The sequence below is a fragment of the Chiloscyllium punctatum genome, chromosome 10 (genome assembly GCF_047496795.1).
Source record: "Chiloscyllium punctatum isolate Juve2018m chromosome 10, sChiPun1.3, whole genome shotgun sequence".
NCBI lineage: Eukaryota > Metazoa > Chordata > Chondrichthyes > Orectolobiformes > Hemiscylliidae > Chiloscyllium > Chiloscyllium punctatum.
In genome coordinates this window covers 22,488,248-22,501,783 of record NC_092748.1, presented here as the reverse complement: position 1 = coordinate 22,501,783, position 13,536 = coordinate 22,488,248, and the positions used below count along the sequence as shown (strand labels likewise).

The 13,536-nt window shown below is 44.1% G+C and overlaps 1 protein-coding gene across 4 annotated transcripts in view; it reads right to left on the bottom strand.

The window, feature by feature from the left end:
* The window catches only part of LOC140481940 (protein FAM117B-like), a 223,704-nt gene extending 217,234 nt beyond the window's left edge, over window positions 1-6,470 (bottom strand). For all 4 annotated transcript variants that reach the window (XM_072578674.1, XM_072578675.1, XM_072578676.1 and 1 more), the window contains exon 1: window positions 5,636-6,470. In XM_072578674.1, coding sequence (XP_072434775.1) covers window positions 5,636-6,227 — 592 coding nt within the window. In that variant the 5' untranslated portion in view covers window positions 6,228-6,470. The remainder of the gene's footprint in view (window positions 1-5,635) is intronic.
* Window positions 6,471-13,536: the final 7,066 nt, after the last annotated feature.

Here is a 13,536-nt window from a genome sequence, read left to right as displayed (position 1 = left end):
AACTATATTCGATACACAGGTCGAATCACATCATCAGGTTCGCTGCATTTATGACTATCGTGGGTCTAATCAGCAGGAACAGAGTCAGCATATAGAGAGGAGGTGCAGCAGCTCATGGACTGGTACAAAGCCAACAACTCGTCTCTGAATGTGGACAAGATGAAAGAGATGGTTATTGATTTCAGAAGGGCATGGAGCGACTACTCTCCAATGGAGATCAACGACTCCTCCATGGAGACCACGTTTCTTGGTGTACACCTGGTAGAGTGTCTCACCTGAACCCTCAATACCAGCTTCATAGCCAAGAAAGCCCAGCAGCGTCTCAACTTTTGGCGCAGGCTGAGGAAAGCCCACCTCCCATGCTTACCACATTCTACAGAGGGTTCATTGAGAGTACCCTGAGCTGCTGCATTACTGCCTGGTTCAGGAATTGCACCATCCCAGAACGCAAGACCCTACAATAATAGTGAGGATAGTTTAGAAGATCATTGGGGTCTCTCTTCTCTCCATTACAGATAATTGCTCCACATACTGCAACTGAAAGGCTAAGAGCATTGTGGAAGACCCCACACACCCCTCACTCAAACTCTTCTCCCATCTGGCAGAAGACACCAGAGCACATAGCCTCTCATGGCCAGCCTGTGCAACAGTTTCTTCCCCCAAGCCATCAGGCTCCTTAACACAGTATAATCGGACTCTTTTCCCAGCTGAAATTCTTTCATATTACTGATAGAAAAATGTCTATCATTCATCATTCTTCTGTTACACAGAATCTTGCATGTTTTGCTCTTATACACTATGCCGTGTATGATTGTGTAGTTTATGCTGTCAATGTAGCACCCTTAGTACTGGAGGAACACACTCTTTTACTGTATCAGTTGTATATGATAGAAATGTCTCTTGATTAAACTTAAAGTATAACTCATAACTATTAATTTAACCTGGGACAGTGTTTTGTAGAGGAATAAGATGGTGTTATTTTCTGGGTCTGTAGATTGTGAAGGAGCAAAAATGGCCTTTAATAGTGATATGTACTTCTTCTCATATGTGAGAGTTTAAGGGTTACTGTGGACTATATCTGCCATAAATGCTGTTGGATTAGAATCTTATCAGATCAAATGGATCTGTTGGAGAGACAGTTAGAAGCAATGAGGAATTTGCAACAGCAACAGTATGTGATGGATGGCAGTTATAGAAGGGGGGGGGGGGGTGGTCTCAGATACAGTCATATAGATAGGTTAAGTCCAGGAAAGGTAAGAAAGGTAGGCACCTAGTGCAGGACTCTTTTGTGGATATACCCATTTCAAACTGGTATGCTGTTTTGGAAAATGTAGGGGGGAGATGGATTCTCAGGGGAACGTAGCATGAATAGCCAAGTTTCTGGTATTGAGACTGGTTCTAATGCAACGAGGGGTACGTCGGCTTCCAAGAGATCAATTGTGTTCGGGGATTCTGTAGTCAGAGGTACAGACAGACGTTTCTGTTGCCAGTAGCGAAAAAACTGAATGGTGTATTGCTACCCTAGTGCCAGGATCAAGGATGTCTCAGGAAGGGTGCAGAATGTTCTCACAAGAGAGAGGGGGCCAGCAAAAGGTCATTGTCCACATTGGAACCAACGACATAGGAAGGGAAAAGGTTGAGATTCTGAAGGGAGATTACAGAAAATTAGGGAGAAATTTAAAAATGGAGGTCCTCTAGTGTAGTAATACCTGGATTGCTCCTAGTGCTACAAGCTAGCGAGGGCAGGAGTAAGAGGATAGAGCAGATGAATGCATGGCTGAGGAGCTGGTGTATGGGAGAAGGATTCACATTTTTGGATCATTGGAATCTCTTTTGGGGTAGAAGGGACCTGTAGAAGTAGGACAGCTTGCACCTAAATTGGAAGGGGACTAATATACTGGCAGGGAAATTTGCTACAGCTGCTCGGGAGGATTTAAACTAGTAAGGTGGGGGAGGTGATAGTGAGGAAAGAGATCATTCTGAGACTGGTACAGTTGAGAACAGAGGAGAGTCAAACAGTCAGGGACAAGGTAGGACTAATAAATTAAACTGCATTTATTTCAGTGCAAGGGGCCAAACTGGGAAGGCAGATGAACTCAAGGCATGGTTAGGAACATGGGACTGGGATATCATTGCAATGAGATGGGCAGGCCAGACAGCTTAATGTCCCAGGATATAAATGCTACAGGAAGGATAGAAAGGGAGGCAAGAGAGGAGGGGGAGTGGCATTTTTGATACGGGATAGCATTACAGCTGTGCTGAGGGAGAATATTCCCGGAAATACACCCAGGGAAGTTATTTGGGTAGAACTGAGAAATAAGAAAGGGATGATCACCTTATTGGGATTGTATTATAGACCCCCAATAGTCAGAGGGAAATTGAGAAACAAACTTGTAAGGAGATCTCAGCTATCTGTAAGAATAATAAGGTGGTAATGGTAGGGGATTTTAACTTTCCAAACAGGCTGGGACTGCCATAGTGGTAAAGGTTTAGATGGAGAGGAATTTCTTAAGTGTGTACAAGACAATTTTCTGATTCAGTATGTGGATGTACCTACTAGAGAAGGTGCAAAACTAGACCGGCTCTTGGGAAATAAGACAGGGCAGGTGACTGAGGTGACAGTGGGGGAAGCACTTTGGGGCCAGTGACTATAATTCTATTAGATTTAAAATAGATGGAAAAGGATAGACCAGATTTTAGATCTAAATTGGAGAAAGGCCAATTTTGACGGTATTAGGCAAGAACTGTCGAAAGCTGATTGGGGGCAGATGTTCACAGGTAAGAGGACAGCTGGAAAATGAGAAGCCTTCAGAAATGAGATAACGAGAATCCAGAGAAAGTATATTCCTGTCAGGGTGAAAGGAAAGGCTGGTAGGTATAGGGAATGCTGGATGACTGAAGAAATTGAGGGTTTGGTTAAGAAAAAGAAGGAAGCATATGTCAGGTATAGACAGGATAGATCGAATGAATCCTTAGAGTATAAAGAAAGTAGGAGTATACTTAAAAGGGAAATCAGGAGGGCAAAAAGGGGACATGAGATAGCTTTGGCAAATAGAATTAAGGAGAATCCAAAGGGTTTTTATAAATATATTAAGGACAAAATGGTAACTAGGGAGAGAATACGGCCCCTCAAAGATCAGCAAGGTGGCCTTTGTGTGGAACCACAGAAAATGGGGGAGATACTAAATGAGTATTTTGCATCAGTATTTACTATGGAAATGGATATGGAAGATATAGACTGTAGGGAAGTAGCTGGTGACATCTTGCAAAATGCCCAGATTACAGAGGAGGAAGTGTTGGAAGTCTTGAGGTGCATAAAGGTGGATAAATCCCCAGGACCTGATGAGGTGTATTCGAGAACTCTGTGGGAAGCTAGAAAAGTGATTGCTGGGCTTCTTGCTGAGATATTTGTATCATCAATAGTCACAGGTGAGGTGCCAGAAGACTGGAGGTTGGCAAACGTGGTGCCACTGTTTAAGAAGGGTGGTAAGGACAAGCTAGGGAACTATAGACTGGTGAGCCTGACCTCAGTGGTGGGCAAGTTGTTGGAGGGAACCCTGACGGACAGGATGTACATGTATTTGGAAAGGCAAGGACTAATCAGAGATAGTCAACATGGCTTTGTGCATGGGAAATCATGTCTCACAAACTTGATTGAGTTTTTTGAAGAAGTAACAAAGAGGATTGAGGAGGGCAGAGCGGTAGATGTGATCTATATGGACTTCAGTAAGGCATTCGACAAGGTTCCTCGTGGGAGACTGATTAGCAAGGTTAGATCTCATTGAATACAGAGAACTAGCCATTTGGATACAGAACTGGCTCAAAGGTAGAAGACAGTGTGGTGGTGGTGGTAGCAGAGGGTTGTTTTTCAGACTTGAGGCCTGTGACCAGTGGAGTGAAACAAGGATCAGTGCTGGGTCCTCTACTTTTTGTCATTTACAGAAATTACTTGGATGCAAGAGGTAGTTAGTAAGTTTGCAGGTGACACCAAAATTGGAGATGTAGTGGACAGCAAAGAGGGTTACCTCAGATTACAACAGGATCTTGATCAGATGGGCCAATGGGCTGAGAAGTGGCAGATGGAGTTTAATGCAGATAAATGCGAGGTGCTGCATTTTGGGAAAGCAAATCTTAGCAGGACTTATACACTTAATGGTAAGGTCCTAAAGAGTGTTGCTGAACAAAGACTTTGGAGTACAGGTTCATAGCTTCTTGAAAGGGAAGTTGCAGGTAGATAGAATAGTGAAGGTGTTAGGTGTGCTTTCCTTTATTGGTCAGAGTACTGAGTACAGGAGTTGGGAGGTCATGTTGCAGCTGTACAGGACATTGGTTAGGCCACTGTTGGAATATTGCGTGTAATTCTGGTCTCCTATCGGAAAGATGTTGTGAAAGTTGAAAGGATTCAGAAAAGATTTACAAAGGATGTTGCCAGGGTTGGAGAATTTGAGGTATCGGGAGAAGGTGAACAGGCTGGGGCCATTTTTCCTGGAGTGTCGGAGGCTGAGGGGTGACCTTATAGAGGTTTACAAAATTATGAGGAGCATGGATTGGGTAAATAGGCAAAGTCTTTCCCCTGGGGTTGGGGAGTCCAGAACTAGAGAGCATAGGTTTAGGGCGAGAGGGGAAAGATATAAAAGAGATGTAATGGGCAACTTTTTCATACTAGGGTGGTATGGAAATGGAATGAGCTGCCAGAGGAAGGGGTGGAGACTGGTACAATTGCAACATTTAAGAGGGATTTTGATGGGTATATGAATAGGAACTGTTTGGAGGGATATGGGCCAGATGCTGGCAGGTGGGATTAGATTGGGTTGGGATATCTGGTCAGCATGTTTCCATGCTTTACATAGGTAAAAACAATGTTTTGTGTTTCGGGCAAAAGCCCTTCATCAGGAATAGAAGCAGCGTGCCGAAGGTTGAAGAGATAAATGAGGGGAAGGGGAAGGGGAAAGAAAGTCCTTGGATGCTGCCTGAACTGCTGTGCTTTTCCAGCACCACTAATCCAGAATCCATGCTGTATATTTTTATGAATCTAAATGACCCAGAGCAGCCTCATTCCTCTTCCCCACCCCAAAAGGTTTGGGTCTGGGGAGAAACTACTTTACAACTCAATGACCTGCAATATGTGTTTCATTAGCTCATCTCACCCAGGGGCAGCAGTTTCACTATCACATTTGGTCCCAGTGCCCAAACTATTTGGGGGCACAGCGCAAAAATACAGAGAAAAAGCAAAAGTAAGTTGGCCAAAGTCTTGACCAAGGTCTAACAATCCTGCTAAGATGTATATGTGGCCATTCAAGGGAGAATAGGATCTTGCTTGGCTATAGTACCCTTCATTTATCAATCTGCTTGTCACTCCACTGTCACAAACAGTTGAGCAACCATATTCAAACTGGCAATGCCCTCATGAGGAGAAACGCGACAGTGGAAGAAAATATAGGGAATTGGAAACAACTCAATATATTCAATTTCTAAACTTGCATTGGCTCATCCAGAAAGTTTCACACTTAATCTTCTTTCGAAAACAACTAAACTTCAACCAGCACCTTCCTTCGAAAGATGACCAAAAATTTGTTAAACAGCAATCCCATACCCACTCTCTCATTCACTGTGTTAGGAGCAGGTGGAAGTGTACCTTTGCAAATGGGAGAGTTGGGGCTCTTCCGTTCTGGGGAGCCCTTGTGTTCTGGAGATTTCCTGTGTCTGACCCGTGAAGAATCTGCCCCCGAGGCCCAATGAGGGGTGGGCGAGGAGCAAGGAGATGAGGTGGTGGTGGTGGCGGCGGCCGGGTGCAGTTGCTGCTGTGTCCTGGTGGGGCTGCTCCGCGAGGTGGCCGTGGCCGCCTGCTGCTGTGTCCTGGTGGGGCTGCTCCGCGAGGTGGCCGTGGCCGCCTGCTGCTGTGTCCTGGTGGGGCTGCTCCGCGAGGTGGCCGTGGCCGCGGCCGCCTGCTGCTGTGTCCTGGTGGGGCTGCTCCGCGAGGAGGCCGTCTGCTGCTGCCTCCCCGCTCCACCAGCGCAACACCTCGTCGGGCTGCCCTGTTTCAACTGAAACGGCACGGTGGCCCTCATGGGCTGAGGCCGGCCAGCACCGCTACCACTACCGCTAGTACTATTACTACTATTGTTAGCACCACCATTACTGCTACCTCCTCCCCCACTACTACCACTATTACTGGTCCCGCTCACAGAGCTGGTTGGTGAACCGTTCCGACGGACCCGCTGAGCCATCTTCCTCGAGGAGGAACAAAAAACCACACACGCGCCCGGCAGCTTTGTTTATTGGTTGTGAAAGCCAACGCGGATGGCGGTTGGTGAAGTGAAAACGTCTTCGTTCAGTACGCTTTCTTTCTTTCTTTCTTTCTTTCTTTCTTCCGTCCTTCCTTCACCCAACTCCCGTCCCTCTACCTTCTTTCTCCCTCCCCTCAGCCAGGACCGGTCTAGCCGCGCGCTCACGCTCTCGAAGCCTTTTGCCAGGCACCGCCCCTCGCTCCCCCCACTCTTCCCACGCGCGTTCGCCCCGCCCACGCTCCGCCAACATCCGCTCGCGTTCGCACCGCACGCCCTCCCCGTTGATTGGGTGGCGCCGGGGAGCTTCGGCCCGGCCCCTCCAGCTCGAGCGGCACGGGGCACGCGCGGCTCGCCACGCCCACTCGGGTCGCCGCGGGGAGCCTGTTCCGTCTTTGGTGTCTCCTTGCTGAGCAGGCCCGGGCCTGTCTCCGGGCCGAGGAGGGGCGGAGTGAAGGAACCGAGGTCCGCCTCTTCCTCGGTTTCACCGCACATTCTAGCGGCGCACCGAGGAAAACCACCGAATCCCTTTGATTTAATTGGACCAGGATGGGGATGGATAAACCGTCTTCGTTGTAACCCAGTGGGTCTTCCCATTGCAAGAGGTACTCCATCAGTTACGACCCAATATTGACTCCACCAGCCATCCCCACTGAATATAGCTGTCAATAACACAACTATGAAATGATGTACATCACCTATCTCAAGCCAAATCTCCTGACTTGTCTGTTGTTATGGACCAGGCCAGACCCCATCGAAATATTTCAAGAAAGTAGCCTAGACCCTAACTTACCCGCACCAATCAACCAAACCGCCCCATGGCCCAACATTTTAACTCCCCCTCCCACTCTGCCGAGGACATGGAGGTCCTGGGCCTCCTTCACCGCTGCTCCCTCACCACCAGACGCCTGGAGGAAGAACGCCTCATCTTCCGCCTCGGAACACTTCAACCCCAGGGCATCAATGTGGACTTCAACAGTTTCCTCATTTCCCCTTCCCCCACCTCACCCTAGTTCTAAACTTCCAGCTCAGTAACTGTCCCCATGACTTGTCCTACCTGCCTATCTCCTTTTCCACCTATCCACTCCACCCTCTCCTCCCTGACCTATCACCTTCATCCCCTCCCCCACTCACCCATTGTACTCTATGCTACTTTCTCCCCACCCCCACCCTCCTCTAACTTATCTCGCCACGCTTCAGGCTCACTGCCTTTATTCCTGATGAAGGGCTTTTGCCCGAAATGTCGATTTTGAAGCTACTTGGATGCTGCCTGAACTGCTGTGCTCTTCCAGCACCACTAATCCAGAATCTGGTTTCCAGCATCTGCAGTCATTGTTTTTACCTTGTTGATTTTAGACCCTAACTTTGCTCATTGTTTTAAGCAAGTATAAGGTGGATATCCGAGGAGAGATGCTGCTGGTCAACCACTTAGTTCTAAACAAAACAATTTATTTACAAGATTACTGAATGAAATACTAATAAAAGAGAACGGAATACCGGAAAACAGCTGATCTGAAAAGCCAACAGATTATCCCAACTTAATGATGCTGTTCCAAATACTTGCAACAATCCCCATAAATAAGCCTTGGCACAAAAGGTAAAATCAAACAGGGTCTGACAAGGGAGATGTCAGAGAGAGAGGGGATCAGCATCGATCTGCTTCTTTGGGTCCAGCAGCTTCAAAACTCTACTGCTTGCTAACAGTGACTAGCCAGACTGCCAAAAAAACAAACCACAGAAAAGCTGAGCTAGAAGAACTGACAACTCCCCTTTCATTGTACAAGTTTTTTTTAATTGAAAGCCTTTTGCCTGAGGCAGTATCTGGCAGCTATAATCAAATTGGCCAGAAAACCCATCCAAGCTGGACTTTTCGGAATCACTGCTTTTACAACCTCTCTGAAAAAAAAGTCAAGCACAGCATAACCTTGTTAAAGGAGCAGCATCATCACACTGTTGTCACAGAACAAACTCAAGTATTTGTCCTCACACAAGAAGTTGTGGAATAAGTAAAGCATTACGCTTATAACAAAACTTACTGCAGACAAAACTACCCTCCCATGTGCGTGCGAAACATGGACTAAGACTTGATCAAACATTTGGACAGGTTCCATGTGAGATGCATTCAAAACATCTTGGACACTGAAAGCAAGGACAAGATGGCCAAGCATCGCATTACTTAAAAAAGCATAATTCTTTGGAATTGAAGCATTCACACAATTCTGAGTCAGATAGAGGGGCAAGACAAAATGCAGATTTGATTCTATTCACAGGAATGACTTAAACTGTCTAGTTGCTTTCTATTTCATTTAACCATCTTGATCTCAAGATAACATTTTGTCCCTGGCCAGCTACACAAGCTGAGGAAACAACACTTCATTTTCCACTTAAACACACAGTCTCTAGAACTCTATATTGACTTTGACACTTTTAGAGTATAACTTCTGTCAACTTTTATTACATCCCCACTTATTACACCCTGCTGCCAGCTGTCCCTTATTTGCTATCTTTTCTCTCAAAAGTGCCGACCAATTTTCTCCACGTCAAACCTTCATTTATACCTATTTTATATATCTATCTCTCATTTATCACCATTTACAATTCCTTTGTATTTTGTTTTGGGCACTCTCACCAACTATTTCACTCACTCCATCTTCCCCTCCAGCAACAGCATAAAAGGAACCATTTTCAAGCTCCTTTCAGTTCTAAAGAACAGCCAAGTCAGGCTTGAAACATTAACTCCTTTCAATCTCTATAGATACTGCCAGACCTGCTGAGAGTCTCCAGAAATTTGTTTTCATTGGAATGTTCAGGTGGACTGCCCAGTTCAGTTGGAATGGACTTGCATGCAATAAAGAGCCATCCTTGATAGTAAAGAGAAACCAATGACAATATGAGATTTCCCTGTAAATAATTGAGCAAAGGTGGTCCTCAGCAACAGGGGAGTAGAGATATGGGATGCGTGGGTGGGAGGGGGTGGTAGTATTACATGGAAAGGGTTTATTGGACCAGGGTGGCAGGCAAGTTCAACTTCATTTAAAAGTATTGCACATTTCCTGACTTTTGCATTTCTTTTATATGGAGAAAGAAAGTACTTACATCTGTGCAACATCTCACAATCCAAGGGCATCCCAAAGCGCTTTGCAATTAATAAAGTGCTTTGAAGTAATAGCAGAAATTGCTGGAAGCACTTAAGCAAAAATTGTGGAGAGGACCAGAACTGACTTTTGTGATCAGAGACGAATATTTTCTATTTTGATTTCAGAATTAATGTGTAAAGTATTTCTGAAGTGTAGACAAAACATGTTGAGAGGTGATTAACAAAGCCTTGGTTAACAGGGGCACAGCAATTAGGAGCAAGTTTGTATATCAAACTTATACAAAATACTGGTTTGGTTCAACAGGACTATTGCATCCAGTTCTGGATACTGCACTTTAAAAAAGATAATTAGAGGTTGCAGAAAACATACAACAATTTTAGTTCCAGTGATAAAGAACTTCAATTATGTAAATAAACTGGAGACTTTGGAATTGTTTTCCTTGGAGTAAATAACGTTGAGAGGAGATTTGATAGAAGTCTTCAAAATCACAAGAAGATTGAAAATATATAGGGAGAAACTGTTTCCACCAGCGGAAGGATCATGAATGAGCAGGCATAGATATCAGATAATTTATAGTTACCGGTGAAATGAAGATAAATCTTCACACAGTGAGTGGTTAAGATCTGGAATGCATGACCTGGGGGTGTGATAGGCTCAATATAGGCATTCAAGAAAAAATTGGGATTATGACCTGAAGTGGAAGAATATGCGAAATTACAAAGCGAAAGCAGGAGAATGAGGTGCATCACTCATTCAGGGAGCTGGCAAAGACATTATTGGCCAGATGGCCTTCTTTTGCACTGTAACAATTTTCCATCACCATAAGGACTGAGCAGGTCAAGATGGCTTATTATCCCTTTTCAGGACAACTGAGGATGAATATAAAATGCAGACTGGCAATGCTACATAGAATCATCTAGTGATTACAGCATAGAATGAGACCATGAGGCCTGTCATTTTCATGCCAGCTCACTTTGAGAACAATTTGCGTCATTCCACTTCCTTTTGTTTTCCTGGTAACCTGCAAATTTTTTGTCCTCAGATAAATATACAATTCTCTTTTGAAGATATTGATTGAATCTGACACTCCCAGGCAGTGCATTTGAAATCTTAACCAGTGACTGTGTAAAAACATTTTTCAATATGTTGTTGTTGTTTTCTTGTCAATCACTGTAAATCAGTATCCTTTAGTCTGGATTCTTCTGCCAATGTGAACAGTTTATACCAGTTAGACTCTTCCTGGTATCTAACGTCTCTGTCAAATATACTCCAAATCTCTTCTTTATCATCTTCCCCAAAACTAACAGCCCAATTCCTCCAGCATAACAATGCAAATGAAGTTGCTCATTCCTGGAAACATTCTTGTGAAACTTTTCTGCCCCTTCTTTGATATATTCACATTTGTCCTAAAGTTTGGTACCTAGAACAGGTGTAATATCTGAGAGTGGAAGGATCAGTTTAGTTTACAGTGGTGGAGTAGCAAATCTGGTGAGGCTTAACAGGAAGAATCGATTCTTTTAACAAGATGCAGTTTATTACATGATAGCAATTTGGTACAAGAAGTTACATTAGCTAGTTAGACATGGTTACTGAGACTCCTGTGAGGCGCAGTTGACACAATTGATCCAGAGTCATTCTCCCCATTTCCCCATCCACGGCTGTACGAAACAATGGCACTTTAAACAAAAGGAGGAAGAGAACAAAGGCAGAGACCACATGGGCAGTGACAGAAAGAAACCTACACTGCTGTCTGACACAGCAGTGATTCTGCATAGCTACTGCCTTTGCTGTTTGAGTTCAAGTATTTCTGGAATTAGCGTGTGTCTGAAAATAATTAACCAACAGCAAAATTCACAGCTGACCTTGGAGGAACCTGTCTGTAAGAGCTCACAGCAGATAAGTGCATGGTTTTTAAGTGTAATCTTGCTATCTTTTTTTTAATAGGGAGTGGGTTCTTTTTGGTTATATGTTTTATTGAGATCTGTCTCTTGATTAAAATTTAAAAATATAAAACATAGGTCCTAAGTTAGCCTGGAGCAGTGTTTTTTACAGCAGTAAGACTGTGCTATTTTCTGTAGATTGTAAAGGTGCAAAGATGGCCTTTCGAAGAGTAATGTGCTCTTCCTGTCGGATGTGGGTGATTAGTAAGATTTTTCCATGTTATTGATGATTACGTCTGCAGTAAGTATATTTGGTTCTAAATCCTATCAGATTGCATGGATTGGTTGGAGCAGCAGTCAGAGGCAATGAGGAATTTAAAGGAGCTAGGGAGTGTGATGGATGACAGTTATAGGAAGAGAGCAAAACCACAGATACAGACAGGTAGATGAGTTACCTCCAGGAAAGGTAGGAGAGGGAGGCAGGTAGTGCAGGAATCTCCTATGGCTATCTCCATCTCAAACAAGTGTGCTGTTTTGGAAAATATAGGGGTGATGAACTATCAGGAATGTAGCACAAACAGCCAAGTTTCTGGTACTAGAACAGGCTGTAATGCAATGAGGTTCCAAGTATTCGACTGTGATAAGGGACTGTGTAGTTAGAGGCACAGACAGATGTTTCTGTGGCCGACAGTGAGAAATTAGAATGGTGTGTTGCCTCCCTGATGTCAGCATGAAGAATATCTTGGAGGTCATTGTACACATTCAAACTAATGATATAAGAAGGAAAAAGGATGAGATTCTTAAGGGAAAATATAGGAAGTTAGGCAGGAATTTAAAGGAGGCCCTTAGGGTAGTAATATCTAGGTTACTCCTGCTGCTACAAGCTAGTGAGGGTAGGAATAGGGGGATACAGCAAATGAATGTGTGGTTGAGGAGCTGGTGCAGGGGAGAAGGGTTTACATTTTTGGATAATTGGAATCTCTTCTAGGATAGAAGTGACCTCCATAAGAAGGACGGATTGCATCTGAATTGGAAGGGGACTAATATACGGCAGGAAGATTTGCTAGAGCTGCTCAAGAGGATATGGAGAAATACATGGTGACATCTTGAAAAATGTCTATATTACGGAGGAAGAGGTCCTGGATCTCTTAAAACATGTAAAGGTGGATAAATCCCCAGGACCCGATCAGGTGTATCCTAGTACTCTGTGGGAAGGTAGGCTGAGCCCCTTGCTGAGATATTTAGATCATTGATAGTCGCAGGTGAGGTGCAGGAAGACTGGAGGTTGGCTAACGTGTTGCCACTATTTAAGAAATGTGGTAAGGAAAGCCAGGGAAATAGAGACCAATGAGCCTGACAGGAATGGTGAGCAAGTTATTGAAGGGGATCCTGACGGGCAGGACTTACATGCATTTGGATAGGCAAGAACTCATTAAGGTTAGTCAACATGACTTGGTGCATGGGAAATCATGTCTCACTAACTTCAGTTTTTTGAAGTAAGAGGATTGACGAGGGCAGAACAGTGGACATGATCTATATGGACTTCAGTAAGGCATTTGACAAGGTTCCTCATGGTAGACAGGTTAGCAAGGCGAGATCACATGAAACACAGGGAGAACTAGCCATTTGAATACGAAACTGGCTCAAAGGTAGAAAACAGAAGGTGGTGGTGAAGGTTTGCTTTCCAGACTGGAGGCCTGTGACCAGTGGTATGCCACAAGGATCAGTGATGGGTTCACTGCTTTTCGTCATTTACATAGGAGGTATAAGTTGTAAGTTTGCAGATAACACCAAAATGGGAGGAATAGCAGACTGTGAAGAAGGTTACCTCAGAGTACAACAGAATCTTGATTGGATTGGCCAATGGGCCGAGGAAGGGGTAGATGGAATTTAATTTAGATAAATGTGCAGTGCTGCATTTTGGAAAGGCAAATCTGGGCAGGACTTATTTGTCTTGTCTTAAAAATTGTAAACTGTTTAATAGAGCAATGCAGAATTATTTTCCTTCTAAAGATTTTAATTCTGTTAAAATAGTAATTCTGTATATCTGTGCTGCTTACTGGGGTTCTTACTTGTGTACTTATGGTCAACATGGAGATTTCCTGCCACTTGTAAGTAAATGGACTTCACTCAGCTTTAATAAATTGTTCCCACCCAAACCACAATATAAATTATAGACCTCTACTTCTTATCATATTCAAAAATTTTGTCTTTTTTCTGTCAGATTCTGTCTGCTTTAGCTTTTAAAATTTTCCAGCCTAATTCTGTTTCAAG